Below are 27307 nucleotides of genomic sequence, written 5' to 3'. Positions count from 1 at the left end.
ACCTGTATAATCTACATATTCTCCTACATAAATTACGGCATGGTTTGGAGTTTTCATCTTCTTCAACCACTGTGTGCTTTGTGGCAAGCAAGTAATAATGTTTGTAAATACCCTTGTTGCTGGGGTAGTTTTAGAGAACCAGTATTGTAGATATTAATAAAATTGAGAACATTGTTAGCCGAATCAGCCAGATCTGCTGAACCATGGCTAATCTTTTATGAATGTTACTTTCAGTCATGCAAACATACATATTTCTTTGTACATTGTTGTAATATCGGTGTAGCATTCTATTAATTCACAGTGTGGTTATATCTAATGACATAGCTTTGGCGTGCAATCAACAGACCGCACCTACAAATAGAATGGCTTTGGTAGTAGTGTTTTATTACAATGTTCTGATATCCTGAATTTGAACCCAAATGCAAGATATCATGTCATTGAATATTCTAATAGTGTTCCTTTAACACTACAGCTAGAAGGAGCATAAAAAATCAAGTCTTGAACGAAAATTCAAGAATATAGGACACTGAATTTCACCGTAGTGGATACTGGTGCAATGTGAAAGAAGGAAGGAGATTCATTTTATTTGACAAGTTCACAGACAGTGATTATTTTCAGTGGAATGAAAACATCGTTGGATAGCATCCAAGCTTGTGCCTGTCTCCTCATCACAGATTGGTTATGTATATTTTACGAGGGAAGAGCAAGAAATACAAATTTCATGGTTAAAGGTGAGATCAGGAACATCGGAAAAGTCGATCGCGCAGGCGAAAATACATTGTAACATTAAGTGGCACTTCCCAATTCATGCTGTATGCACTGAATTCACATGGCCCAGTCAAATGCAAGGCTTCCTCACAACCAAAGTAGTGGGAGCTTCAACCATGTGGTGTTACAGCACTCTTAGGAGAAAATAAGTGGAGAAATAAAAGTGGGACGTTGATTCCAGATACGACAGGCTAGACCTCCTTATCATCTAACAAGATATTGATGTTGACACCACGAGACAACAGGGGGAAGAAAACATGTATTGGCATATCACGCCAAGCAATAGGTTCAAATGTCTGCGGCCATTGTTCTTTATGTGATTATGTGATTTTTGTCAGAATTGACTTATCAGGTTCACAATTAGTTTTTCAATAAAATGGTAATTCACTTTGCCCTGATAATAATTCTGCACGAACCAGCTACATTCCTAAACACGTGGCGCATCCCAGGTTGCGGATACGGGTTCCCACCGGCCTCCCGGCAGAATTGAGCGAAATATAATAGCCCTCGCGGACCAAATACGCACAAGGTCCTTAATGGCAACTTTGGCGGACATCGAGACGTTTGGCACGAAGCAGTTGGCAGAAAGGTACTCTAGTTTTTTGGAATTTAATGCAGAATGAAGGTAGTGTTTCTTCTCTAGAAGAGTGGCTACAAAAGGCGCCTGTTCCCCATGTCCGGAGTGGCGTAACTATCTGCTGTCAAGAGCTCTAAAATGCTTCAAGACAAGCCGGCCGTGAAATAATACTGACACATGATTACAGAAATATGTCTCATGGAATCAGAACCATGGTTAGGGCATACTCTTGAAGGGATGCGCATTGCCAGTGTCCAGTCAGAATGAAAAGTATGCAAGGGTTACCGTCCCACGGGATGTGACGGCTAAGCAAGCAAGTACCCCCATTCTGTATGGTATCACTGAACTATGTCTGGATGAAGTAACATATTACAGTAGCCACAGCACTTGAAAGAAGGCATATAGGCATCTGTGAGGTGCAGGAAAAAGATGGAGTGGTGAGAGTCATGCGAAATCGTGTGCGGATACTAATTGATGTAAAACGGAAGTCGAAAAACAAATAACGGCGTTGGCATAGTTATATCAGCAAAATTTGACGGTTCCGTCGCCGAGGTGCAAAAGTATGACAATCGCTTGATGTAACTTGTCTACATTGAAGACAGAAGGAAATCCTAATTTTTCAGTGATACGCTCCAAAACTGGCCAGGGCACGGGAACCAAAGATGCCTTCAGGGCACTGCCTTACCAGAAGACCGCTGACTATCCTATCTTTGCTGGTGATATGACTGGACGTGTCGGACGGAGGAAAGAAGAACACACAGTCCATGGCGCACATAGATATGGAGAGAGGAACGACATTGGCGAACAAATTCCCGATTATGCAGAAAATGATCATCGCGTCACGTACTACAGTGGCTCCCATCCAACTCACATTGACTACATCCTTGTGAGACGAAGGAATCTCAGGCATGTTCTAGAGACAACAGTTGTTCCTTATGAAACGTATGCGATGCAACCACGACCAGTCACCTGCAAGCTGCGGATAACGTCACTAACAGCCCTACACTTCACTGGAAATGGACGAAACGGGATTAAATGGTTGCGCCTGACGAAGGAGGCCAACGTTGTTGCAAGTTACATTGCCTCAAATCACCACAGATGAAATGAGCCAGAATAAAGTTAAAGACGCCGCACGCTCTATTCCTGGAAAACTAAGTCAGGGCGACGACAACGAAGGATTAACTGTGACGCGTGTCTTCGGAATAACGATGTGCTGTACGGTTGAAAGAACAGCTGTACCGCGAGTTTATAGCTCGCTGGAATGCCTACAACGAAGCCGCTAGTAAAGTGAAGGAGATCGTTGCTGTAAGCAGGTCTACATGTGAAACTTGACACGCACGAAATCGAGCGGAATATTTAACAGCTAGTCAAATCGAGGCATCGCAAAACGGAAGAAGTCCAACGTTCCTACATCATCAATGAGGAAACAGACGATTTGCTATTCGACTGGTGGTAAGCGCGAGTACACCGGCGGAACTATTTTGACTAAATTTCAATACGGGAGTTTCCATATCTACCAATCCCCATCACCTCCGCTCTTAAGGGGGCAATGTAGGAATTTGACGTCACCGAATTTCAGGCCATGCTGAAAGAAACGAAACCAGGGAAAGCCATCTGTCCCGATTATCAACGGCAGAGTTTTGTTTCTCTAAATGGGGGGAAGCAGCAGAGTGGTTAAAGCAAGCTTTTCAACCAGATCATCAAAGAAGGTCCAAAAACCAACAGACTGGCGACGGAGTAGCCATTCAAAGTAAGGAAAGCACTGCCGATTTTGCTAATAACAAGCCGATCATAATGACCGTACCCAGGGGTAATAACCCTCTAGGACGATGCCTCCATTCCTGATTAAATATCCGACTAACTCAGTATTGGGCAGAGAAGTGGGTTGATTGTCGAGGGTAAGTCTAAGCGTCGAAGTTTATCACTTAACTATGAGTATATAACAGGAATAATGGAGGTTTATTTCGAATAAGAAACAATAATATGGGGTAAGATGAGTCTATTTCATGAAATAACCCAGAATCATACTAAAACAAAATATAAATTGAAATAATAAAACGATCAATGAAAATTATCAAAGAAACAAAATTGAAATAAATATGGACAACGATCATAGATCACGCAAAGCAAGTAAATAATAAATTGAAAATGCAAAATCATAACATATGAAACATTTGTGAGCTTCGAAATATCTTCATATCATTGTCCAATATTCATGTTCGTATTCGTATGGAGTAGCACGATTTTATGTATCACCATAATACGGATTAAAATTCAGGGAGGTTGCCGCAAAAGGTACCATTAAACGAAAATTAAGACGCAATGGGACATGATATGAACTACGAAAAATACTAGTGGCATTTCCCTACGCTATATTTACAATAATCATAACATAATTAAAATATCTTAAATACTTACATTGGATTATGAAGGGGAAAATTATATACTACTGTTATGAAGAGACTTTTAATTTTTGCAAATGTATTTCATTAATTGAAGTTGGCACTTTCCAAGCCTATTACCGATAGGTCAGATGATTTTGTATTGTTGTAAATGGTTACGCATGCAACAGTCATGTTCGTCATCAAGTTGTGATGTCGCATCATTAAGACATATCAAATGCAATAAAGTATAGAAGGCACCAAGTTCCTTTATTTCAAAATCAAAAGCAAACATTGGCGCCCAACACCACGGCTCTAAATAACCTGAGATGTTCAATACAAGCAAGATCATGAAATGTGAAATGCAGAAGTGAAAACAATGCGTCGAAATTGAGGTTAAGCACCGGAGTATAAATATAACACATCTCGAATTCGTGGAATCATTCACGGATATTGCATTCTCGTTCATAACGAAAATCAGACCGCTGAGGCCAACAACTTCAACGGAGTGCAGCATAAATCGGTAATCAGGCAAGTACGATTCGATGTTACGTACATACAAAGAAGTAAAGACAAGATTTCAAGTTTTACATTCTTCTAACAGCTCAATGCAAGAATCTCCGTGAGAGCGTGAGTCTCTTTGACATATAGACCATCCTTGCTATACATACGGTACTCATATATTCTAGCCTCTTTCTCTTAGCGCACATTTTCGTAACATAAACATGCACTGATCAACATAATAATAATAATCATTGAAGTCCATTGATCCTCCTGTTGTCATAAATATAAAAGATCCAATTTCCTTTGTCATATAACCTCAAATCAGCAACACGATTTCCTTGAACTTATATATAACCTTCACGCAATCCCTTCGAACTTTCACAGCATAACCTTAATTTCAATATGTCGCAACTAATGAAATTGAAACAATCGCATGGCCAAGTAAAGGGCACGTTAACAAGAATAATAAAGTAGATTACAGCTGACACGTCAAAATCAGAGGCGAAGGTTAGAATTAAAATATGTGAAGAGCTATGGAATTCTTTTGAAGAAGTACAAAGTAAAATTGAGGAAACAGAGATTACTGATGAAACACCTGCACTACAGTTTCAAGAGGAAGAGCGAGAGCTTTCCGAATCTGTTTACTTCAGCGCAGTTACACAACTGCAAACTATAATAGATGAAGCAGAGGATGTTCAAAATAATTTACTAGCTCAAATGAACACGGCAGTAAACAACGCCGTTCATCAACAGGAATTTCCACAACATCATAACAGAAAAATGCAGAAATTACCAGAAATTAAATTACCGGAATTTAACGGCGAATTCACAAAATGGTTGATTTATAAGAACAGTTTTGAGTCAACCATTCATAATGATACTCAACTAACAAATATCAAAAAATATCAGTATCTGATCGGTCTTCTGCAGGGCGAGGCACGCAAAGTCATTCAAGGTTTTTCCATTTCAGAAGAAAACTACACAAGTGCGTGGAACTTGCTTGTAGATACATATGATAATCAAATGATGATAATTGAGACACATCTAGATGAACTTTTCAAGTTTCCTACAGTTTTTAAAGAGAACAAATCTGAATCACTCAGGCAATTACAATTTCATATTCAAACTCACATGGCTTCATTAAAGGCAATGAAGCAACCAGTACAATATTGGAATACATTGGTTATTCATCTAGCAAAGAAGCAGCTGGATTTCATTGAGCAAAGAGACTGGCAGGAAAGGGTGAAAGGCAACACTCCAGAGAAGATGCCAACATTGGATGATTTCTTGAAATTTTTAACTGAGCATTCCCAATCATATATGCTGTTAAATCACAACAAAACTAAGGCATTGAACATGAAGGCAAATCCGAAGGACAGACAACCTAGCAAGAAATTTGTTATGACGACGTCTCAGGCAAGCTGTATTCTGTGTGGTGGAAGTTACCCCATTTTTACATGTGAAGAATTAATTAAATGAGCAGTTGAAGACAGAAGAAAACTGCTTCGAGAAAAAGGACAGTGTCATAACTGTTTGAAACCAGGACATATTGCAAAAAATTGCAGAGGATCAAAATGCAAGAAATGTGGACTTCCTCACAACACACTTCTACATGCTGAGGAAGATGACAAATGGAAACAAAATGATAAAGAAGATCAAGTGCCCATAAAGCTGTGTGTCGAATCTCAGCATTCACCTGCTTCACTCAATGTGAGCTTGGCGAAAGGAATAACATCACAAATACTTTTGTCAACAGCTTTAATTGATGTGAAAGATGTTCACGGAAGAAGAATGACACGCCGAGCCTTATTGGATGCGGGATCTCCGTCGCATCTAATAAAGGAAGGTCTGTATAAGAAACTTGGTTTACCGAATGCCAAGACAAACACACAGATCATTGGAGTTGATTGTTCCAAAGTGGAAACAAAAAGGATTACGAGAGTACATCTCGCTTCGAGGAATGACGGATTTGAGGTGGAAGCAGAATTTCTAGTTCTGCCAACTATAACAGGACGATTGCCACAGCTGGAGATCAAGAAGGACAAAATTATTATTCCAAAAGACATTCGCTTGGCAGATCCCATATTCAACAAGCCTGGAGACGTAGACATGTTAATTGGTGCATGACCCAAGAATGAAGCTGAAGGACAACCAGCTCTGCAAAACACCCGATTAGGCTGGATTATAGGCGGTGAAGTCTTTGAGAACAAACAAGGATCAGCAACAACATGCATGAAAATTAGCAATCAACAATTATCAGATCAGATGGAAAAATTTTGGAAACAAGAAGCTATTCCAGAGATTCAACATTACACGTCAGAAGAAAGAATATGCGAAAGACAGTTCACGGACACCGTTTCGAGAGATACAACATGTATATTCATCGTAAGGCTCCACATTAAGCCAGATGTCATCCTTGGGGAATCAAGAATACACGCACTAAACAGACTAGAATCATTAGTCAAGAGGTTAAGCAGACACCCCGAACTCAAGACAGCTTATGCAGATTTCATGGATGAATATGAAAAACTAGGGCATATGAGCTTGATTGAAACAAACCAAAATCAAGATGTACCAAATTCATACTTCAAACCCCATCAACCAGTGGTACGTCCAGATAGTGACGCCACAAAGGTCAGAGTGGTATTTGATGCCTCGGCAAAAACATCACTCGGGACATCACTCAATGACAAGCTCATGACTGGACCTAATTTACAGCGAGATCTTTTTCACATTGTACTTAGATTTCGCAGCCATAAGTATGTCATGACGGCAGATGTGGAAAAGTTGTTTCGGCAAATACTCATCCATCCTGAAGATCGAGCATTACAGCAGATTTTGTGGAAAGAGGAATCTTCAGCCCCTGTGAGGATTTATCAGTTGAATACAGTAACATACGGAACAGCATCAGCACCTTACCATGCCATGAGATGCCTAAATGAATTGGCTACTCTTCATGAACACGAATTTCCAGCAGCAGCAAAGGCTATTCGCGATGATTTTTATATGGATGACTGCTTAAGTGGAGGAGACATTCTAGAAGGCGTGATCGGGCTACAGCGGCAAATACAAAATACTCTCAAGAGTGGTGGAATGCATTTGAGGAAATGGAGGTCCAACAGCAAAGAGATCTTGCAGGATTTGGAGAGCAACAGCGACGAAGGGACTTTACTGGTTTTAGACAAAGGTGAAGCTAGTAAGACTCTTGGACTCCTCTGGGACTCAGCACAAGATTGCCTTCAGTTTCGAGTTGGGCTGGCAAAGCAGTCACCAAGATCCAAAAGAGAAGTCGCCTCCAAAATCACACAGATTTTTGATTCACTAGGACTCGTGGGTCCAGTACTGATCAAAGGGAAGTTGTTGATGCAACACTTATGGGTAGATGGATTTGAATGGGATCAGCCATTGTCTCGAGAGCACCTTCAGATTTGGAACGAGTATTATACTATGTGCATTTATTTATGAACAACACAGGCGATTAGCCCCAATACATGTTCACAATAGAGCATAATACTAACTAACTACTACTACTGTCCGGCCATGTCATCGCCCTTGGTGAGAGAAAGGCCACCCTCCCGTCGATGACATAGCCGGCCCTCTCCCTGGGGTCTAACTATGGACCCCCATAATCCTCACAGATGACAATGTGATTCCCTCTCACCAATCCAATGCGGCCCATCCACTTAACTGGCGCCGCTCCCTTCTCCTATTCCTCTATTCTCATCTTATCTTCTTAACTCTAATCTGCGTGCCCCCCCCCTTTCTTCATTTGGAATGGGCCCACCCCCACTCCGTCTTTATACATGACTAGGGAGAGAAAACCACATGCCATCCTGCACTCCTTTGGGCGCGCCATGGAGTCCATCGGATGCTCCGGAAACGTGCCTTCAAATATAGGTCACCACGGCAACCATCCTTTTTTCCCCATGTCACGTCCATGCTTTCCTCCTAAAAAAATACTCAATTCCTAAGCCACCCTACACTATCACGTCAAATAAATAATTAGATGAATAAATAAATAAATAAATATAAAATACCCCCTACCCACATATAAAATAATAATAGTGATATCAATAATAATAATAATAATAATAATAGTAATAGTAATAATAATAATAATAATAATAATAAAATAATGGTAATAATCATAGTAATAAAGTAATAATAATAATATTCATAATCAACTGGCCAACGGTAGATTCCCTCTATGAACCGTTTGCCTTACTTAAATAATAAACTTAGAATATCATATATGCGATCCCGGCGCAAGACTACACCTTCTACCAACTGTCCTTGTTTACTGAGCACATTCCAACACCGCCATTGTTTTTCTGCTTGACCTACTCTGCTTTGGTGTGCTCAGGCCAACCATGCCTATGTTTACCTTACACCTCACCTGTCGCAACTTATTCTTGCTTAACTATGCTTGATCCACTTCAGGACCGCAAAACCACAATTTGCTTACTCTCACACATACACATAGACCCCTATGCACTACTTCTCTAATTACAATCTAATTAACAGACATACTTCTACTCTCTCCACATTTTAACAATGAATACACCATAATACCTATTCCACTCTCACATATACATATAGGCCCCTATGCACTACTTCTCTGAAATACACTATAATTAAAAGACATACCTCTACCATCATTTCTCCCTCTCCACATTTTAGCAATAAATACCTCATACACCCCTCCGTCTCCACAATTTCGCCACAAATAGATTTATATATTACAACAATACATATTCAGCACTTACGTCTCCTACAATGTAATCTAAACCAAAACAGACAAAATATCACTACTTCTCAACATTGAATACTCCTCATACCCTACTCAAATGCTACATCAATAATAACTAAAGTTAACTACCCAGCCAATTTTTCTTACCCTACACAAGTACTCTATATTCCGATGTCCAAACCCTACCAACCATTCTCGCTTCTCATCTCTACTTTCAGTAACCAAACCACCTACTACTGTTTTTTACTTCTAGTAACTACCCCCCTCTCATATCCACTTGTACCCCACATTTCTGTCAGATCTCTGTTCCTGTATCTGGCCCTACTCTGGTCAAGACTCCCCAAGTTTAACCTTGCCGTTACCTTTTTACCTTGCGCTTCCCTTACTTCACTGCATACACTTCCCTTACTTCCCTCTTCACTGCAAATAGCCATATTCTCACTTCGCCTCTCTACCCGCACTTCTTCACTCCGAACACTGTTATTGGTCACTTTAGCACTTGGCACTTCTCCCTGCCTCTCTTCACACGGTACACTGTTACTTCTGGTATTTTGCCTATCATCTCCACTAATCGCCGCACTACACTCTTTTTCTTCGGCCTGCTTTGACTTCATCCCTACTTCCATCCTCAGCACACTGTTATTTGTATTTCACCTCACTTGCCTACAGTTTATTGCACTACTCTCCTTTTCCTCATCTTGTTTTAACTTCAATTCTAAATCCATCAATCCATCCACAGACCAGATCTTCTTCCAGCTTCTGTCTGACACCACTAGATTTTGACCTCTAATAGTTGCCCTCAGCCCCTGTTTTACAGCCAGTATCTTGTGTTTTCTGAGTATCCTCTCATTTCTGATCGCGTCACTTCCCACGCCTCTCTTTATCCATATTTTCTCCCTCTGGACGTTTCCCGCTTTTGTTAACACAACATCCGCCATCAACATTGAAAACAATTGTAGCTTTATAGGCCTGTTGCCTCTAGTTCTCCCCACTCTCTGCACATCGTCAATATCTACTTCACTAAAATTTATTTTCATTTTCCCCTGTATTAGGTCCACTACTTTATAAGTTGTAAGTACTTTGCCTTCTCTCGACTCCTCAGGCACTCCATAAATAAACAAGCACTTCTTCCTTCTGTATAAAGTATTTGCTTCCACTTCTGCTTTCAGCTTGCAATTCTCCTCTTCAAGTCGTCCTACTTTTTCCCTTAATGCTACCACTTCCTCGGTGTTATTTCTCGCCTGTGCAGCTATACAAATATAAATGGTCCGTTATTGGATATTATAAATTTTCCAGCTAACTCATTCTTGGTTGCCAGCGTTTCGCCCTTGTGTGCTAGGGTGGGTTCATCAGTTGGTACCTAGCACACCTACCAATACGCTGGCTAGTGCATACCGTGGAGGCCACTGCGTAGGCTAACTGGAGCCACCGGCAGTGCCAATGCACTAAGAGACTTTAGGGAATCAACATCTGTATCATCTGATGGCCAAGCAGGCATCAATTTTTGATAATGAGACAAAGTCTGACCTGAAGGAAAGAAAGAAAGAAAGATGGAGTCGCCTCTACTCGGAGTAGCATTTTTGAATTATCGATGGGTTTTTATCAGGTTTAAACTCTGCCTGTATGGTAACGAGGTAACTGGGTCTCTACTAGAATTGTCATTATGTGCACGACATTATACTTCTTTATTGCCACCATGTGTTAGTAGGCTCTGGGTGTCGACACGGAGATACGTCGTACCCAGCGCCTGTGTTGGTGGGCTTGTACGTGGGCCGTGGGTCCATATCGTCCTGCTTATAACATATTTGCAGTGTGCACGTTTCTACGTCCTGTGTGGGAACTTACTTATGGCCAGGTGAGTCATACTACATGTGTTTACGATCTGTTTTGAAAAGAGGTTATTGACCCTATTGTTGCCCGATATCGACAATGCCTGAATGTTTGTGTGTATGTGTGAGAGCGAGCGAGGGGCTAAAAGGATGTCGTATCGGTCAGTTAATTTATGTTTCCTTTTTATTTATTCCTCGTACTCTTGTTTTTTCACTTCGAGTGCGGCGTTTATTATTTTTGTCTTGGTCTATTTTATGACCGTTTCGCTCGTTCTTATGGCCGCCATTTTTGGTTTCATTTTAATTCGGGTGATGCGCACACCCGCTTTATTTTCTTTGCCTTTTGTGTGCTCCTTGGTACAGAGATGCTGCACCCCCGGCCATCTCGATACCTGCATTGCCTTCATGTAACTATTGTTCGCTCTACTCCGAGAGGCTGCGTGATCTTTTATCCTTGTGATGGTCATTGTTGATGCTAATAATGATGGAGGCTTGAGTAATGTTTAGTAAATAAAATGTGAACTACTTCGCGGAAAGAAATGACCAATATAAGTCCGTGAGGATCTTTTCTGTTAATGACTTTTTTAATATGTTGTGAATATATTAATCAAGCAGTGAGCACATCGTAAGGTATTGTTTATCCATATGTTTATGGTATGTTGAGCTCAAACGGTTATGATGCTAGCTTCTACTAACCTGAAGGACAAAAGCACGTATGTAAAAATGTTTCACTTTTTCTTGGGTGGCTTCCTTTCTTGCATTTACATTTTTATCTTAATAAACCCTCATTTAATTTTATTTGATTTTTATTGCTGGTAGTTAGTTTCTTTTTCCTTGTCATGAATTATTATTATTAATCAACGTCTTCAGTTCGAGGCTGTCATCTGCCTCTCCTGATCGGAGTCCACGTCCTCGAATCTCCCGTCGTGTTTTTACGTATTGGGTTCGGTGCAGTGCTTTGAAAGAAAAAAAATGGTCGGATCAGATTATGGAGTGACAGTACAATTGTTTTGGGAGGGATCAACACTGAGCCAAGGCGTCTGAAGACATTTGTGGCAAAAAGGATTGCCAAGATTCAAGAAGTCACTGATGCAACCACCTGGAAGCATGTTCCTTCGGGTGAAAATCCAGCTGATCTTCTCTCAAGAGGAATTACTTCAGCAGAACTCGAAGATAAAAAGCTGTGGTGGAGTGGACCTCCTTGGCTTCGCACACAACGTCAACAACCAGAGCATTCAGAATAATTTGAAACAGAACTACAAGAGCTGAAGGTCACAGCAGTTACGTTGACAGCAACATCAACCAGCATTATACTGAATGAATTCTCGTCATTTCCGAAATTATGCCGTATCGTAGCATATGTCAAAGATTCATTTATAATTGCAAACTCAAACCGCCAGAAAGGAAAAAGGGTTCACTAGAAATACAAGAAACTTGTAAAGCAGAGAAACAGGTAGTCAAATGGACACAATTAGAAGCATTCCCTCAAGTACTACATTGCTTAATTAATAATAAAGACCTCCCAAAGAAGAGTTCTCTAAAGTCACTCAGTCCGTTTCTGGATAGTGACGGATTGATTAGGGTTGGAGGAAGGCTTCGTTTTTCGGAGCTAACATCAGAACAGAGATATCCTGTGCTTCTACCAGCAAATCATCACATCACCAGAATGATCATGGAAAATGAACATCATCGTCTGAAGCATTGTCCCCCAGAGCAAATGCTACATGCAACTCGACAACGATATTGGCCTATTAGCGGCAGAAGAGAAGCGAAAAGGATTGTCAAGAGGTGTCTGAAGTGCTTTTGTTACCATCCTACAGTTCCAGAGCTACGCATGGCAGATTTACCAAAAGAAATGGTTACGTTAGTTGTTCGACACTTTGTTACCACAGGAGTGGACTATGCAGGTCCAATATCTGTAAGAGAAGACCACAGAAGGGGCCTCATTCATACTTGCAAGAGTTACGTAGCTGTATTTACATGCTTCAGTACCAAGGCAGTGCATTTGGAGTTGGTGTCGGAGCTAACGACCGAAGCTTTCTTAGCTGCATTGCAACGATTTACGGCGAGAAGAGGTTTGTGCAAGCAGCTTTTCTCTGATAACGGGAAGAATTTCGTTGGAGCAGCCAACGCACTCTCTCTCTCACCTCCTCTCTCGCTCAGCAGCAGATACAGTGGAGTTTTATTCCTCCCCGGTCACCCCACTTTGGGGGATTGTGGGAAGCAGCTGTAAAGATGATGAAAAGACATTTGCTGACTGAAACACAGGGACGCGTGCTAATTTTCGAAGGAACCTACACTATTCTTTGCGATATAGAGGCTGTATTAAATTCACGTCCCCTTACTCCCTTGCTAAAAGATCCAAATGATTTAGAAGTCTTAACAACAGCACATTTTCTTCTAAGTGACTCGATCGTGCAATCTGTGCAAAGGGATTTGTTGAGAGAACCCGATAACCGCTTGTCACGTTGGCAGCACTTGCAGGGAAATCGGCAGCGATTGTGGCAGAGATGGCAGCGAGAATACCTGCAGGAATTGCAAAAACGCGTCAAGTGGCATGATACCAATCGACATATTGATGTTGATTCTTTGGTGCTATTAATTGAGGACAACATCCCTTCTTTAGAGTGGCCCAGAGGTAGGATAGTTCAAGTTCACCCTAGACGACATGGTGAGGTGAGGGTTGTCACCGTTTGGACGGCTGGTAGAACTTTCACCCGAAGCATCAAGAAAATATGCCCTCTTTCCATTGAAGGGGATGACAAGGAGAACTGAATTCAAGATTTCCTGTGATATTTCTAACTTTGTGTTATTTTTCATCCAAGATATAATTTGAATATTATTTTCTTTTAATCATAAAAATATGATGTATAGAGTTTTGTATTAACGCATATGTTAAGAATAAGTATTTTTACAATAGGTATAAGATTACAATAGTTAGTTGAAAGAACTCCTTTCAAGGGGGGCAAGATGTTATGAAGAGACTTGTAATTTTTGTAAATGTATTTCATTAATTGAAGTTGGCACTTTCCAAGCCTATTACCGATTGGTCAGGTGATTTTGTATTGTTGAAAATGGTTACGCAAGCAACAGTCATGTCCGTCATCAAGTTGTGATATCGCATCATTAAGACATATCAAATGCAATAAAGTATAGAAGGCACCAAGTTCCTTTACTTCAAAATCAAAAACAAACAGTAAGAATACTTGAATTAATCTGCACATATGAATGTATATAATTATAATAAGCTTGATATCAGTATCGATAGGTACATTTATAGTTGCATTGATATTTTTTAAAACCATAATTAAGAAACATATTACTTATCTCATGTCGTGAAGTAGTTATAATGAAAATCCAAACCAAAAATTTCAAATGAGAATCCAGTGGATGTCCCAAAGCTAGCCCAAATAATACTAACAGGAAGATATACCACTCCCTCCATGATAAATCAAGAATTATCCCTCTCTTACCCAATGAAACATATTAAAAAAATGAAAATGGTTATATGACCGGATGATATTCAGTTTAATGAATATAATATGATGAATTGAATTATGTTTACCATGAAGATTACGAGTTCAAGAATGATATTATAATATGAATCCAATTTCTTTTCACTATTGCTGATAATTTAATTCCTATTTTAATTATAAAACATTAGCATGTTAATAAATTAGATCTAGGCTTATTTATCTGTTTCTTTTCCCAAAGTAACTTATAATACGTAGAAATAGGATAGTATTAGAGCTATTTAAGGTTAGATATGCTGAGTAATGAACATCATATCAGGTTTTCACCTACTTGCGGGGGAATTGAATGATTGATTAGAATCATGACTACTCTTCAACGGAACCTACGACTGTTTTGTATAATTTGAGAGTTTAATGAGATGTTTTACCCTGAGAACCAAATGTATACCTCCGACCATCGTACTTATACATGCGAGAGCCCCCCGCGTACATGATGGTTATCTTAGTTTTGGGTCATTTGCAGCCGAGGCATGATATTATGATCGCCCAACGAGAGTTATATGAGTAGATAGGTGCCGATGACAGGAGAGAAGATGATAGGAAAGGTGTAATACGTAAGTAAGGATATGACGCTGAAGCGAACTCACGACTATGGCAAGATACTACACTGTAAGTGTTTTTCCAACTCATCCTTAACTTGTTGCAACTAGTGAACTGAATATTTCAAAATGTGAAGTGCGTACCGCAACAGGACGTAACTTTGCATCAACTAAACTCTACGTTTAAGCCCTGCGGTGTTTGAACACTTTTCGAGTCAAAAAACTTATATATAAACTACTTTTGTTTACCAGGGACTTGCACCTGCTGTGAATTAATATTAATTCTTATTCTTGGAAATTGTAAATTTAATACTCAATGATTGGTAGCGGCTTTCTAGCCCTAATAAGTAGGGGTTAATGCAATGTTTTGGCAGGGTTATTAACCAAGCGAGTTGCTGCAAGGATGTGGAACAAATGTTCGTTTTCCATCTTAATTTTCCTACTTCTGTGTTATATTATTAAATTAATTTGTTTGGTATTTTCGTGATTTTTCGACGTCCTGTTTTTCTTTTGTCTCGTAATATGTACATGCCTATTGTTGTTTGGTGGCCTATGATTGGCCATTTTCCTTAACTACCTAGCGTATTTCATTCCCATGGGAATTTTATGTTGATTGATGGTGATGCTGATTGTTGATGGATGTTGGTGGAAATGAATTGATTTCCCTGTTATGAATTTAGTATTGTGGGTTGTTTAACCTGTTTTTCTTTTAATTAATTTTGGCATTTTTCTCTCCCTGCTGGCATATTTTCCTACCCTGTGTCGCGGACCTTATTATTATTATTTGGGGGTAAACTAATTCTTGGAAAATTGATCGTAATATTTCACCCTTCATTGTGGGAGCTCTTTGGAATATACCCCAAATAACGTTTCAGTGTCAAGAAAATCACTATTTAAGTACAACTATATAACCATTCTCTAAAAGAGGGAGTGTTTCACTGACATGGACATGACACATATGAAAAAGATTTCAAAGTTTTTTAAGACTTACTGGAATGAAAAATGATAACCTCCCTAAAACCAGTAGCTAATTATAATGAAACTGAAGCAAAGATTTATTTAAATCAAGAGAACTGGTCAAACAGACAAAGGTCTGCCTTCCAAAAATTAAAATTACCAAGTTTCGACAGAGACATAATGTTGTGACTATACTTCAAGGGCAATTTTTAAATAAGATCACTAGAAATTAAGGCCTAACTGGAATCAAAAGTTTCAAAATATCACCTTGTTCCTGAAAGTTTAGACAAGGAAAACCCTAGTAAAACATTGCCATGATTGAACCAAATATAACCATACTGTAGAACTTAATTCATAACCACTACCACTGCCCTAAGCTGATTGCATTGGAGTATGCGAAGCACATCCTTGAATGTACAAATAAGCTCTGCCCCACTTGTAGCATTATAATGAAGTTAGACATTATTATCAGCATCTCGACATGTTCATTAAGGCTCGTCTCTACCCCATTTAATCCTTCTAATCTGAATGGGTTGCATCAACCCAGATTTAATATTCAATTGCTTGTAACTGACAAAATATGAACTGTATATAAGAAAAAACTTGAGTATTTGTTCATCTCCTTTAGTAGGTATTGGCATGATTTAAAAATATTTTTCAGTTGCTGACTACACTACCAGTTCAAAAAATTACATATATGATGAATGGATCAAATGGACATATCCATTAATATCAATGCTGCCCTACATGCTGGTCACTACACAAACCATGTTGGACTACCTCCACGACTAGGGAGTGCTGCATTGTTTCTGTGATCAAATATGGCTGGTCATCAGCGGTTAATGAGAAATCTATATGAAATTAGTGAGAGTAAACATGAAGAGGAAGCTGATGATGCATTGGCTGATCCTGAATTTGTGTTTTCCAAAAAACTGATGACGATCACGTTTCTCTGGAGGGAGAAAAAATGACGAGCTCCAAGTATCTGGTTATAAACTACAAGATGAGATTGACTCTGTACAAAGAGAAGTGTACATATCTCGAAATGAGACGGAATGGAGAAAACAACCATATTGACAATCAGGTGTAAGGTACGTTCCACATTCAGCAGAACCCCTATTTAACGTTTTTACAGGGACCTGAATTTTTATTGTTAAATGGGGGTTAACATACATTGTGCCATCATACGTTATTTACACAATGACAGCAGTAAAAGGAGATATCTACATTATACACTGTACCTTGTTTTTCTTAAAATCTACATAAATTTAAAATTTGAAATAAATTAAAATCAATGTGGATGGTTGAATGGGGTGGTAAAATGAGAGGGAAATGGATCTGTTTATGGTTAGCCGATTAAACAAAATCTATTCACTTGAACAGAGGTCGTAAAAAATGTTTCCAGCATTTTTATCACCAAAATATTCTGCTTGTCTCCTAATAAAAAGTTTTTTTTGAAAATATAACTCTCCTTTGTCACTGTTCTGAATATTACAAGGTGTTCTCTTTGTTTGCTCCTTCAAACGTGATTGCTATTTGTTTTAAATTTACAAAAACATCTCTTGAATTCAGTTAGTTCAGGATCCCTGAAGCTGATTGCTGTTTTACTATTAATAAAAGAGCTTCCCCGTAATCTTGTTGCTAAAATCTACTATGTCCTTGGAGGAGCGCAGCTAATGCAGCCTTTGACCCCATTCAACCATCCACATTCATTTTAATTTATTGCAAATTTTAAATTTACGTCGATTTTAAGAAAAACAAGTTACCTGTTTGAGATATTCTTAAAAAGATAAATACTTAGTGTTTGCACCTAAGCAATGCAATACAGCTGAAGATGTTCCAAAATGGAATGAAACATGTACTGTGTATGATTAATTGATTTGCTTAATGCAAATATAAGTATCAAATAGGTGGAAATTTTTACTGTTATTCTTTCTTTGTAACATAGGTTTACTGCGCACATTTTATAAAAATAAATTTCAAGCTCCCTGTAGAATAATAACAATTTTACTATAAATATACATGGGAACAGCCATTCTGAAATTTAACAAAATGCAAATGTACATAACCTAACCTCTGAAATTAGTTATGCACACCACTGTATCTTGAGAAGTATCACATTCTTATTTTATTTCAGAACATAGTAAATTAAGCAATCTTTTACTTCAGCTTTTATGTCTAAGAGTTAACAAGTGCTGTCATTGCACTTATTGCAAAAATATGTTATCCCGATGTTTAATACAGCAGTCTGTGTTGTGAGAAGACCTCAGACTCACTCAAGATCAATTCACTCACGCGTAGCAATGAATCAACACAGAAGACGATTGATCACATTCAATATAAACCCTGGAGTAGAGTGTATGAATATTGGTAATGGATGAAAACTAACATGCCTGAATTTGCCTGTGATAATGGATGAAACGGTAAAAGGATTCTCATTGTATTGTAACTAAAGGATATTGCACAGATTAATACAGGAATTTTCATCGATTATAATAACATTTAATAAATATCATTTTTGGTCCGTATTGATGATATTTGATTGAAATAATAACATTAAGTTATTTATTAGACCACCTAATCAATACAAAATCGTCTTGGATGATTTACAGAGATTTGTTAGCTAATAGTGGTACATGTTATAACACACGTAGCAAGAAGTCTACTGATGCAAATACTTCTAACTCATAATGTTACAAGCTATCTTTGTCACCATCAAATGATTCCACTTTCATATGCTTTTTCAACTAGAATATCTACAAACTCACAATTCACAACGTTTGAACATCACTTCAAATTTTGAGATGGTCCACAGTGATCCTATTTGAAACTGTTCTTCAACTTCTATTCACCAACTTCATAACCTCAACGTGTTCTACAACTTCACCATATGCATCTGACTTTCGTCTTTTATCTTCAAGATCATGATTAACTCCGGATCTCTCGACTAACTTTGACTTTTATTCTCTCTTCTTTACTTTGATTATATACGATTTTTCGCCATCGTCTAATTATAACCGCCAGACTATCAACTTTACTTTTATGGAATCTTACTACTTGTTGTATAACAATCTGTTGTTTTATCCATTGTACTTATTTTAGCAGCCTTCTAAGTTAATTTTGTCAATACTTCCACTATTATATCTCATCACATTGTATTTTCAAACCATCATTGTTATTTTTAATGTTATTTTACTTCAAATCTCTTCAAGATTTTAAAATTCATTTCATTACTACATGTTATTCAGACGCTTACTTTTAATTTAAGGTTAAGACTATGGCTGATGATGCCTTCAGGGAAGGCGAAACATGTACCACTATTAGCTAACAAATCTATGTAAATCATCCAAGACGATTTTGTATTGATTAGGTGGTCTAATAAATAACTTAATGTTATTATTTCAATATAATAACATTGTCATTAAAACGGGGGTTCTGTTCTACTACATCGGCCGCGAACAGATGTCAATCAGAGTCAGACATCTCACTTTAGCTCTAAGTGCCCATGCTCCAAATTCCTCTTCTGCCTTGAATCATCCTTAGCAAGCTTATGATGTCTTTTGCAGTGGTTCTTAATGTCCCATAACCAAAATGAATAGAAATATAGAAAAATTTTAACATTTCCTTAACGCTAAAAGCGAGTTCTGCGCTACAGTATTTTGAATTATGTAAAATTGAATATAAAATTGCATTGCTCTTATGGAATAATTTCCAGGGCCTGAAATTTCTTCCATTAAATGCGGGTTTATGCTAAATCGAGGTCACACAAAACTGGGGTTGCACTGTAATATGAACAATGCTATTGCTTCATTTACATCATGGACCTATAACTATAGGCCTATATGCTCTTCAATATTTTAGTTGTTTATATTAATAATACTTCAGAGAAACGTAAATTTCAATTATGCGTATTCCAGATTGAGTAACATAATGAGAATTGCACCTGGACCCACGAGATATGCTCTTCAGAGGACAGGTGATCCCAGATGTTGGCAATGAAGTTATTCATCATTGATAAAATGCTGGAAACCACTTATGGGAAACAAATTTTGAAATGAAGAGGGTTTTTGCAGATAAAGGGAAAGCTACAAGCCCATTTCTTTGATAGAGTTTGAAGCATTTCTAGATATGTACGATTTACACAATTTGGAAACAATAGCAGTTTCTGTTTTTTGTTAACTGCTAATAATCACAATCAACAATAACATGCAGTTATCTATATTTGCAGGCTTGATTTTGCTGGAGTCTACAAATCAGTGGGCAAATCACTTCGAGAAGTATGGAATGAAGCAGACGGTCACCCTATCCTTCGAGCTACAATATCTCTTCAATGGTCCCAAATGATAACCCAGTTTTGAGCTTCGATAATAAGGAAGAGAGACCAGCCCATAGATGTAATGGCAAGTTAACAGCAATAAGAGAAGTTCATGACATGTTCGTTTCACAACTAACAAAAGTGTTTGTTTCATATGAAAATAATACTGTGGATGAACATCTGGCTTCCTTTAGGGAAAATGCCTCTTTAAGCAGTATTTATCTACCAAACCAAGAAGAAAATATGGAACAAAATTATGGCTCCTCTCGGATTTGGACACGGTTTATGAATGCGCCTCTACAGTTGACAACGCTACACCAGTAAACAGAGAGAGAGAAGTGAACAATGGAAGGAATGAGGTATTGAGACTTGTCAAAGATATTGAGGGAACAGGGAGAAATGTCACTACAGACAATTTCATCACCGACTTTACCCTGGCTAGTGAGCTTCTGAAAAAGAACCACAATTTCAACAATGACAATTTCCTACTGGAACATTCCTAGAGACTTAACACTTGCTGATCCCATTTTGCATATTCCTCAAACGGACGTATTCCCAAAAACTCAAATTTTCATACACCATTTAATAATGTATCAGCAAACTCATAAAAACTAACCAGTTCTCCAAAACACAAAATTGAGATGAATCTCTGATGGACAGGTTAGTACAATTACTTACGAAAGATAAAAGGTGAACATCAAAGAGACATATGCACGTGCTGGCCAAGAAAGGTTATACTATGGATTGTACACAGGGGTAAGATATAAATAATGCACAAGCAGTCAGAAAAATACAAGGACACTAGTGCATGAACAAGAACTGGCTACTTCAGATGTATTGAAAGACAAGGCACAACAACTTACAAACAGTACAACACAAAAAAATCAAAAGGTAATTCACAACCAAACACAAAGGAAATACTACAAAGATCAGTGAGAGTGTCACTAACATTTACAATTAGTTTCATTAAACAGAACAGACATTTCCTAACCATCTGTACAAAGAGAAATAAAGGAATATTATGTAACAAATGGAAAAAAAATAAGAACAGGTGACTGAATAAAAGATCAGCATTTTCAATTACAAAATCTGGGCATTCAGTAAGAATTGAAATGACTAGAAAATATAAGCGTAAGCAAGTTCAAGATAAGACTATTAGGCCTATGCAGTTCAGGAATGTAAACAAATTTTTAATTCCAGGATTTTTGAGATAATTGACACACAGAAAGTTCATTTTCACATAAATTCCAAAAGCATTCCAAATAAAGGAATTAGACATGCAGCTGCACCTTTATGGATACATAATCAAATATTACCACTCAAGAGTCTTGATGATGATGATGATGACGATGCTTGTTGTTTAAAGGGGCCTAACATCTACGGTCATCGGCTCACTCGAGAATCAAGCGCAGTTTACAATACCTTATGGTCAAGAATAAGTCCCATACCAGTGTGAAAATTTACACCAGCATAAGACAAAGATTTCGCCCTCTGTCCAACAGCCAAAGAGTGCATCAAGGTAACAGGTAAAGACGACATGAAGAGGGGAGGTAGAGGAAAAGTCATGACACATGGCACTAGAAACGCCGAAAACATCCATGAAGAGTGTAGAGTGTACAATCTAAACCGATGATGCCATCCATGTTTGATGCAGGTAATCGGCTGACTGCAGTCCCGTAACTGCAGCAGTGTGCACATGTCAAATGCCAGGAAGAAAGATGTGGTAAATGACGAATGCGGCAGAGGTGAGTTGACAAGATAAAACCTATGCCTCATCAATCTCTACTCGTATGCAACCTACAAAACAAAATTCACTATTTTGGATAACATAAGAGAACAACACCAATGGAAAAACAGCATGAAGCAAACTTCCAGCAACACATGATGACAGACACGTCAGTTAGATACACTGTATAACTCCCTGTGAAGAAATGCTTTAAAACTTGGTTGATCTAAACAAATGGCAATTAAGCATGTCCTGTCCCTGGAAAAAAAGTCTGAAAAATAAGAAGTTTTGCCAGAAATATATTAAATTCATGTTAGAATTCAAATCACTTGATAACATGAGAGGAATGTGAAAACCTGCAGGAAGAAAATCACTATTAAATTCCACATTACCCTGTCATAAATCATTCAAGAAAAACACTTGTTAAAATCAACGCTTCAGTCAAGACTGACAATGGCATTAGTCTCAACTACATACACCATGAAGGGTCATCCACTCAAGAACATCTCTTCTCTATAATCATCTGACTGCGGGCTCAACAAATAGCATTTACGTGTGTATGTCAGATTGTTTAGCAATAAAATGTTGCTCTGTGTAAAATGCAAGGCAGCAAAGCTTTAAAAAAATTGGTTTCTTATAACTCTCCCTTCAAAGTCTGAGATTTGCGGAGCCTTTCTCTTGACAAGACTACTCAAAGAAAACATTAAAGGCTCCCAGTTTGAAGTTGCTAAAGATACAAATGAGTGGCACCATGTGCCTTCCAAAGAGAAACCCGCTGACTTAGTGTCCAGACGACCACAAATTAACACAATTGTCAACAATACAGTTTGTTGGCGTAGTTCTGGATGGTTGAATCAAGATCCTTTGAGTAGGAATAAATGAAAACGTGATGTTCGAATTAATCTCCCAGTTCAAAAACTCAAGATTAAAAGTTTCAAGATTAAAAAAGGTACAGAGAGTAGCTGCATATTGTTTTTGATTTATCTCAGATTGTTATAAACAAGAGTGAAATTCAAGTCCATTGTTCATATCAGAGTTGAACCCTCCACTCAAATGTTGCATTAATGTTCTGTAGGAAATATTAAATCATGTTGATTATAACCATAATCATAGATAAAGAAGCCATCTCCTTGTTGGCAGAAGACTGCACAATACCTTGATTCTAGTGGGGAGGAAATATTAGATCATTCTGTATATATATCATCATCTCACTAATCTAATTATCATTGCGGAACAACTTCGACTACTTCATCATGGCACTCAACCCTTAATCACATCTCTGAGAGGCAAGTTTTGGATCCCTTCAGCAAGGGGGGCGGTAAAGAAGCAACATTTATGCACGTCTCAAGGGTCGTAAGTTGAATGCAGATACTTCTGAACAATTAACGCGAAATACACAAAGTGTGCATGTACCCATTTCTTAACACTAGAATAGACTATGCTGGCTCAATTCTCATAAACATTGGCGTGAGATGGAACAAGACCAGACTGCCTAGCTACCAAGTCTCTCTACATAGACATGATACCTGATCTCACAACAACTACATTGCTCGCCTCTCTTTGTTCACTTATTTTCACAGAGGTCACCCCCTGAACATTTACAGTGATAATGGCACAAACTTCTTCAGAGCAGCTAAGGAAATCAAGGCCTTTCTGAAAAACAATCCTGAGAAAAACCAGCTCTTCCCTGCAACTGCAGGCATGGGACTGATACAGCATTCCATCCCTCCTGCAGCACTACACTTTGATAGAAAACGAGAAGCAGCTGTCAACAGTCTGATATATCACCTTAGAAGAGTGATGAATTCTTATTTCTTGACCAAGAAAGAACGGACCACTCTTACAACACATACTCACATCTCCTCACTAAAGTTAAATGACGACACTTTTGACACTTCTTACCTAACTACATCCAATTTCCTTGTAGGAGAGAAAAATACTACATTCCCTGATCATGATTATACTTCCTCTCTCATTATCCAGATGGCTGTATATTCAGCAGCCAACCCAGAATTCCTGAAAGAGATTGTCAATTAAATATCCCAATAAATACCCCATAACAACACAGTCACACGGAAAGAAACACATGCTATGCAGTGGACGATGGCAGTGATCAAATGTGTATCCTAATTCATGAAACAAATGTTCAGGTGAGTAATGGGGAACATACAAAGCCTATTCACAAACACTGTCCTTTACCACATATGAAACAGAAAGGCAAGATCACTCTTGAAGGGCTCATTTATTCATTGAAAGTTTAAGTAATATTATAAGTCACCATAGACTAGTATCATCACAGACCACATTAGGAAGGATAAGAATGTTTTCTACTTGTAAGTGAATTCTGACAGTAAGCAAGCAATCACCTGCAACTTGTATCTACAAATAATTGTATTATCTAGAAGTCAATAATTAATATAATCAACAAGATTACAATGGTGTTTCATTTGGAACAACTAGTAAAATACCCAGGAACAGTAAAAAAAAGTGCTCCTTATAGCAACTCCGTGTTTGAAAATATTCACTAAGTCAAAAATATTAGTAGCAATGATACCACCTCCCAAATGATATACAGTAGAGGTCTTTGGATCTACCCCAACTGCTGCGTGATACATAATGCAAGATCTTAAAGAACATGAAGGAAACGTGAAAATTAGGTTTGTAAACAGTCAATCTCATTAAAAAATGTATCAATCACATGTACTGAAATGAAGGGTCAACCACTGATATCTGTTCAGCAATTTTCTATTTTCAGTACCTAACAATGGCTTATCAAATTATGTACATTACCTCAAGTGAGTTTTCCTGCATTGGCCCTGGCTCTGTTAATTCTGATTTGGCTTCTTTTTTCAGTGGTATCATTTCTGATACATTTTCAATATTTTCCTGTGGAAAATATGATACATAAGTTATGCACGTAACACACATTTACAAATACTGTCACCAACAAATGAGCGTGATAATTTACTACTTCCAAGTATTACAGTTACTTTCAAAATTTTACTACTGTTTAAGAGAGATTTCTACCAGCAGAGGATTTCAAAACCAAAGGCTGCACTGAGAATGGTGTTATCATCCTTGTTCAAACCTAATGTCAGAGAAAGCATGAGACTCAGAACCAAATATAAAGTGAGAAGCATTTTCTAGCCATGGAATTGGGACCATCTCGCACAAAATTTTGGAAGGAATCTGCCACAGACATAAACACTAAATTATATTAACTGATTTTGTGTATCCAATTAGGTCTATCAAATCATTGAGGTTGTTTGAATCATATCCAAGTATTAAAACTGTCCTAAATCTTTTGCCATACAGTGAGAAATATTAATACTATGCTCTTGACATACATTTTGTTTAGACAGACTGATCAAAATCCCTTGAAACATTTTAATCACTTTCTAATAATCTGGTTTTGCCAAGCTCACAGGGGATAAACACTGCATTGAGACAGTTCTGTTCATCCAAGTATAAAAATAAAAAACGAACATGAAAGAAGCAGGCTTATCACAGTCATAGACCAGGGAAAGATGTGATGCAGGTCAAACATAAAGCAACTACAAATGAAATGTTTTACGACTACAAGGATGTTATGCAGTGTTCAGTGAAGAACTGTGGGGATGAGAACACCATCAGTGTTGGAGTGTACATCTGCAGTTTCAGAAGCTCTTTCATGATCTACGAAGGTCATCCAATAAATAAGTTTCCCTATTTTTTCTCTGCAAACCACATGTTTTAGAATTATGTTGGTACTGTAGGAACTTCCACTGGCGTATGGCCGGGGTAAGGTGATCTTCAACCGCACGTGCTTGCTCTGTGTTCACCAGTACGGCGCTACCTGCCATGGAGCTACCAATTGAAAGCGTGTCCACTTGTGAACTCTCTTCTGTTATTCGCTTTTCCACGGCAAAAAATGAAGTGGCTACCAATATTCATTGTCATTTGGTGTGAGTTCATAGTGAAAAATGCATGCTGGCGTTCATGGTTCCTGGAACGACGGCACGATGTACATGATGACAAGCGCAGCGCCAGCCCCAGTACAGCCACTGTTGCAGGTCGGAATGTGGTGGACGAAGATTAACGCGTCAGCACTGATGAGATAATGAATCTACTGCCTCCCGGCACGGAAACTGGGCAGTCCTTTATTGCAATGATATTGTTGAATGTCTTGCAGTATTGAAAAGTCTGTACAAGATGGGTCCCAAGTTTCCTTACTGATGCTCACAAGCAATAACAGAACGAGGTAGCCTGAGCTTTCCTGCAAAATGCTTCAAAGAGAGGGAGATCAAATGTCTTCCCGCATTGTTACTGGAGATGAAAGCAGGGCGCATTTTTCAACTCTAAAAACAAAACCACAAAGCATGCTATGGAAGAAACTTGGCGAACATGCTCATGAAAAGGGCCAAGACCTCAGACTCTTTTTTACAATTTACTTTACATCGCACCGACACACATAGGTCTTATGTTGACGATTGGAGAGGAAGAGCCTCGGAGTGGGAAGGAAGCAGCTGTGGCGTTAATTAAGGTACATCCCCAATACTTACCTGGTATGAAAATGGGAAACCACGGAAATCCATCTTCAGGGCTGCCGACAGTGGGGTTCGAACGCACTATCTCCCAGATGCAAGCTCACAGCTGCGCGGCCTTAACCGCATGGTCAACTTGCCCGGTTAGACCTCAGCCTCTGTAGGCATAGTTTTGGCTACTGCCTTTTGGGACTGTAATGATGTTGTATTGGTTGACTGACCGCCCCAATGCACTGTGGTCACACATGAGAGGTCCTGCACGGTCCTTACGAAGCTCAGAGTTGAAATCCAACGAAAACGTTCTGGTCTTGTCTCAGAAAATATTGCCCATTGAGCTCAAAGGACGCAGGATTTGCTGCAGAACTTCAAAAGGGACCTTTTTCCCCATCCACCTTATTCTGCAGAACTTGCCCCGAGTGATTTCCATCTCTATCCACAGCTCAAGTTGCACCTTGGAGGTAAGCGGTTTGCAACTGATGAAGAGGTGGAAGAGGAAGTGCACCGCTGTCTACAGAGATGGGACCCGACCCGGTATGATGAAGGTATCAAGAAACTGCTGCCAAGATAACAAAATGTTTGGACTGAAATAGTGACTATGTGGAAAAGTAGTGTACGAGTTGTAGAATGAAAATTAAATATTTCTGAAAGGTAAATAAAACCAAGCACCATGGGGCAACAGCCCCCGTAGGGCCATGGCTTACCAAGTGACCACTGCTCAGCCCAAAGGCCTACAGATTACGAGGTGTCATGTGGTGATCACGAACAATCCTCTCCGTCGTTATTCTAGACTTCCTAGACCAGGACCACCATCTCACTGTCAGATAGCTCCTCAATTTTAATCACATAGGCTGAGTAGACCTCCAACCAGCCCTCAGATGCAGGTAAAAATCCCTGACCTGTCCAGG

At 38.7% G+C, this 27307-nt stretch overlaps 1 protein-coding gene across 1 annotated transcript in view; it reads right to left on the bottom strand.

Moving 5' to 3' along the window:
* Positions 1–1964: 1964 nt before the first annotated feature.
* Positions 1965–27307, bottom strand: part of LOC137503252 (zinc finger protein OZF-like) — a 37445-nt gene continuing 12102 nt past the window's right edge. The window contains exon 2 of the mRNA XM_068230793.1: positions 1965–2258. Within this exon, the coding sequence (XP_068086894.1) occupies positions 1965–2258 (294 nt within the window). The remainder of the gene's footprint in view (positions 2259–27307) is intronic.

Source organism: Anabrus simplex, chromosome X (assembly GCF_040414725.1).
Source record: "Anabrus simplex isolate iqAnaSimp1 chromosome X, ASM4041472v1, whole genome shotgun sequence".
NCBI lineage: Eukaryota > Metazoa > Arthropoda > Insecta > Orthoptera > Tettigoniidae > Anabrus > Anabrus simplex.
Note: the sequence above shows the minus strand (reverse complement) of the source record. Positions and strands in the feature narration are given on the sequence as shown.